Source organism: Oncorhynchus keta, unplaced genomic scaffold, assembly GCF_023373465.1.
Source record: "Oncorhynchus keta strain PuntledgeMale-10-30-2019 unplaced genomic scaffold, Oket_V2 Un_scaffold_2149_pilon_pilon, whole genome shotgun sequence".
Classification (NCBI taxonomy): Eukaryota; Metazoa; Chordata; class Actinopteri; order Salmoniformes; family Salmonidae; genus Oncorhynchus; species Oncorhynchus keta.
Window position 1 is genome coordinate 257,501 of NW_026290864.1, and position 4,549 is coordinate 262,049.

The 4,549-nt window shown below is 43.8% G+C and overlaps 1 protein-coding gene across 1 annotated transcript; it reads right to left on the bottom strand.

Moving 5' to 3' along the window:
• Positions 1-1,380: 1,380 nt before the first annotated feature.
• Positions 1,381-3,192, bottom strand: LOC127928119 (protein phosphatase 1 regulatory subunit 35-like). The gene is given in 7 exon segments (XM_052515124.1): positions 1,381-1,705; positions 1,851-1,984; positions 2,242-2,466; positions 2,705-2,825; positions 2,976-3,043; positions 3,046-3,111; positions 3,114-3,192. Coding segments are annotated over 7 exon segments (849 nt in total). The 5' UTR covers positions 3,178-3,192; the 3' UTR covers positions 1,381-1,534.
• Positions 3,193-4,549: the final 1,357 nt, after the last annotated feature.

A 4,549-nucleotide genomic window follows, 5' to 3' on the forward strand; every position in this document is an offset into this window, starting at 1 on the left:
CAACACATCTATGAGATGTAAAACACAACACATCTATGAGATGTAAAACACAACACATCTATGAGATGTAAAACACAACACGTCTAGGAGATGTAAAACACAACACATCTAGGAGATGTAAAACACAACACATCTAGGAGATGTAAAACACAACACGTCTATGAGATGTAAAACACAACACGTCTATGAGATGTAAAACACAACACGTCTATGAGATGTAAAACACAACACGTCTATGAGATGTAAAACACAACACGTCTATGAGATGTAAAACACAACACGTCTATGAGATGTAAAACACAACACGTCTATGAGATGTAAAACACAACACGTCTATGAGATGTAAAACACAACACGTCTATGAGATGTAAAACACAACACATCTAGGAGATGTAAAACACAACACATCTATGAGATGTAAAACACAACACATCTATGAGATGTAAAACACAACAAATCTATGAGATGTAAAACACAACACATCTATGAGATATAAAACGATACATCTAGGAGATGTAAAACGACACATCTAGGAGATGTAAAACGACACATCTAGGAGATGTAAAACGACACATCTAGGAGATGTAAAACGACACATCTAGGAGATATAAAACAACACATCTAGGAGATATAAAACAACACATCTAGGAGATATAAAACAACACATCTAGGAGATATAAAACAACACATCTAGGAGATATAAAACAACACATCTAGGAGATATAAAACAACACATCTAGGAGATATAAAACAACACATCTAGGAGATATAAAACAACACATCTAGGAGATATAAAACAACATATCTAGGTGATGTGGGCTCAATTCCATTTCAATTGAGTTAATCTGGGAGATGGAGTCTTTTTAATTATCTATTGTTCACCTAATACCTATTTTTTACTTAAAAATGTCACTGTTGGTTAGGGCCGGTAAGTAAGCATTTCACTGTAAGGTTTACACCTGTTGTATTCGGCGCACGTGACAAGCAAACTTTGATTTGATAATGCCTTTGTGCTTGTTTTGATTACATAAATGCTTCGGCATTTATCCTCAAACCCATACATGTCCCCATAGGCTTTGGCCAATAAGCCATGGCAGAGTTAGCTTCCGTTAGTGTCTACAAGAGACACCATTACTATTGCCCTCTATACACACACGTTACAAATAGTACACACCCAGCAGTGTGAATTGAAGCTGTGTACTCACCTTGCAGCCGTCTTCGATCCCTGGACAATCTCTCCCTCACCTCTTCATCCCTCTAGCACCTCTACCTCCTCCCTTGCTCTCCAACACCCACAACTCGTACACGCATGCAAGCAAGCACAAACGAAACGAAGGCTCAAGCACACACGCAAGCAGTAAAGATCGCTCATCAACATGATACAGGTTCATTCCTTTAATATCTTAAATTAGTTTAAAATATCATATTTATATCTGAGAATGACAGAGGTAGGGAGGGAAAGAAGGGATAATGCTCTTCTTAAGTTTTGGGACAGGGCCTTTCAGTCTAGAGGTTCAGAGTAAGTGTGTGTGTGTCAGGGTCCAGCCTCCCAGCATGTGTGTCTGTGGTAGAGGTCGAAGGTTGTGTCTGCGGGGCGTGGGATGGGCTGGGGGCGTGGTATGGTAATCTCCTCCCCTGGTAGGAGGGGCTTCTCTCTCAGCAGATCCCCCCTGAAGAAAACCTGCAGGTCAGGACTGTCCTCTTTCTGCTCACACACACACAGATTACAAATCCAGTTATGGACCAGTTGCAGGTCATGAGTGATTTCGCTCTACACACACTTTTATTTACATATTACTTACACACACACACGTAAATGTAATCAGATGGGGTCAGTGAGAGGGACTTACCTTGTTGCCATGGCTGCATGTGGGCGAGACCAGCTGAAGCCTGTCACGTAGAGCCTGGCTGATAAGCTCCTCCTCCTCCACATTCACACTGACCAATGCCCTGTAGAGGTGCTGGGATGGAGGGACGTTCACCCCTATAGACAAAGACAGGACATACACTTAGTTAGTTTGTGGTGTGTGTTTATGTCTGCATGTGTGTGTTTCTGTGTATGTTTCTGTGTGTGTTTATATCTGCATGTGTGTGTTTCTGTGTGTGTGTTTATGTCTGTATGTGTGTGTTCTGTGTGTGTGTGTGTTAATGTCGGCATGTGTGTGTTTCTGTGTTTATGTCTGCATGTGTGTGTTTCTGTGTGTATGTTTATGTCTGCATGTGTGTGTTTCTGTGTGCTACCCTCTGTAGCCCGGGCGCTGATGCTGTTCTTGGTTCTGTCTGACTTCTGTAGTTGCTCCTGCACGGCCTTCTGGGAGTTAAACTCTGCCCCTGCCACGTTATCTAGCTCAGCCGTCAGAGCCAGAGTAGTATTTAACTCCGCCCCTTCAGGGAGGCTGCCACCCCTCTCCTCACAGGGAGCCTCCTCATTGGTTTCTGACCTTGCCCTCCAACGCAGTTCTCCACCTATGTGAGGAATACAGGAAGAGATATTGACCAGTCCTCTGCTCAGACATTGCTGACTCATGCCAGATCTTATAACACCTGGATAGGTATTTCATGTATCAGCCTAACCACATCACGTTATAGCAATCTGGTGCGACGGCACAGTCCATGACGTGGCACACAACCATTGGTTGATGCATGCAACTCTTGTGCAGGGGAACATGAGTACATCAGACTCTAGACCAGGAGGGTTAGTTACCATGGAGTCTTTTCCCCTTTGAGTAACTGCTGGAGTGTCCAGGGCATTGCCAAGGTGGAGGGTCTTTGCTAGGCTCTGCTATCACCGTGTCAACCACAGGCACCGCGGAGACAAATCGCACCTGTAGAGTCAGGGGCACACACTTCAGTGATGTCTCTCCAAAAACACAGACCAACACACACAGATCTCTCATCATTTCTACGGCTGTCTTGACAACTGAGAAAAGCACCATCTGTGACTGTCCGTCAGTGTGTGTGTGTGTCAGACTGACCTGCCGGTGGCTGAGTCCTCTCAGCAGGCTAGCCGGGTTGGGTCGTGGCGGGTCTGGGCTGAGGGGAGAGACAGGTCCAGTTCCGGGCACCGCAGGAGGCTAGCGGGGACCAGGGGCACCGGGGCAGGCAGGGGACCAGCCAGATGTCTGGGTCACTGCACCCTGCTAGAAGACGCTGCTGCAGGGGACCTACTCTGGTCATCTTAGGTCACCAGTCTGGGTCTTTATCTTTGGGTGAAGGCTCTGTTACTGATGTAGGTAAGATACAAGGCAAAGGCAGTCAATGCCCAGAATATTTTGTATGGTTCTGAATGGCAGTTACATTATCACTCTCACATTATCACTCTGCCGAACACTCCCTAACCTAACCTTTCTGATGGAGCAAACTGAACATATTTTGAGTCCTATGCCGAACCCAGTCCCTTACCATTGTTGGATCTGTAGTGTAGGTTGAATAACGTTAACTTTACATTTCCAACCAGATATGACGGTGTGACGTTATCTAGCTAACGTTAGATCTCTGGCTAGATTCCATTCAGTGGGAGCTTTCAGCACACCGCCAGGTAGCTAGCTAACGACGACAGCAGACATGCTAGAAAGTTCACCAGTCAGTTAGCCAGCTAACTTTACTTGTTGTACTACTAGCCAGCTAACGTTATAGGGTTTTCTTGGCTAATTAGCTAGCTAACGTTAACTAAAGCTATGCAAATTCAATCATGTCGTTTATTCTCCGCTTACTGTTATGAGGAAGCGCCCCGAATGACAGCTCACGCATTTCTTGTAGTTTTCACTGTTAATACATGAGGTTAGATTAACTCTATTTAGCAGGATCTGCTCAATTTTGAAATTCCCTCCACTGGCGCCGCCATAACACCTTCTTCAGAACAAAACAATCACACTTCCGGTTTCTTCGTTCGTAGGAAATTATACAATGGGCCCCCTTGGCTTGCATGTTACGTTGCGTGTGCTTGTGTAAATGGTGACTCTACAGCAGATTTAATCTAAAACGAGGCGATTGCTGGACTACGGCTCATCTTAATTTTCATCTTCAGTATTGTCCAATATGTTCTCTATGGAGACCTGCGATACAGTATCATTCTTTGGATATTATCTTTGTTGTTTCATGTTGCTTGGTGGGAGGCTTCATCTTGGATATGGTTCTCTATGGAGACCAGCGATACAGTATCATTATTTGGATATTATCTTTGTTGTTTCATGTTGCTGGGTAGGAGGCTTCATCTTGGAGATGGTTCTATATGTGGCTCTATTTAACCTTCACAGTAACAGTTGACTTCCTGTATTCTTACTGCCTCTGGAGTAGATAACAATATTGTGACGTAATTAAGTAGTCAAATATAGGGTATGCCTTAAACGCAGAATTTAATTTAATGTTTTGGGTTACGTTGACATAATCAACAATTTTATTATTTAACCGGGTGTCTGAAAACAAAGGTTCATGTTTGATTCATGTTGCTTGCTATATCCTATTTAGGACATACACAGCCAATCACACATGCACAAACACAATCACACATGCACAAACACACACACACCTGCACAAATGATAAGTCAGC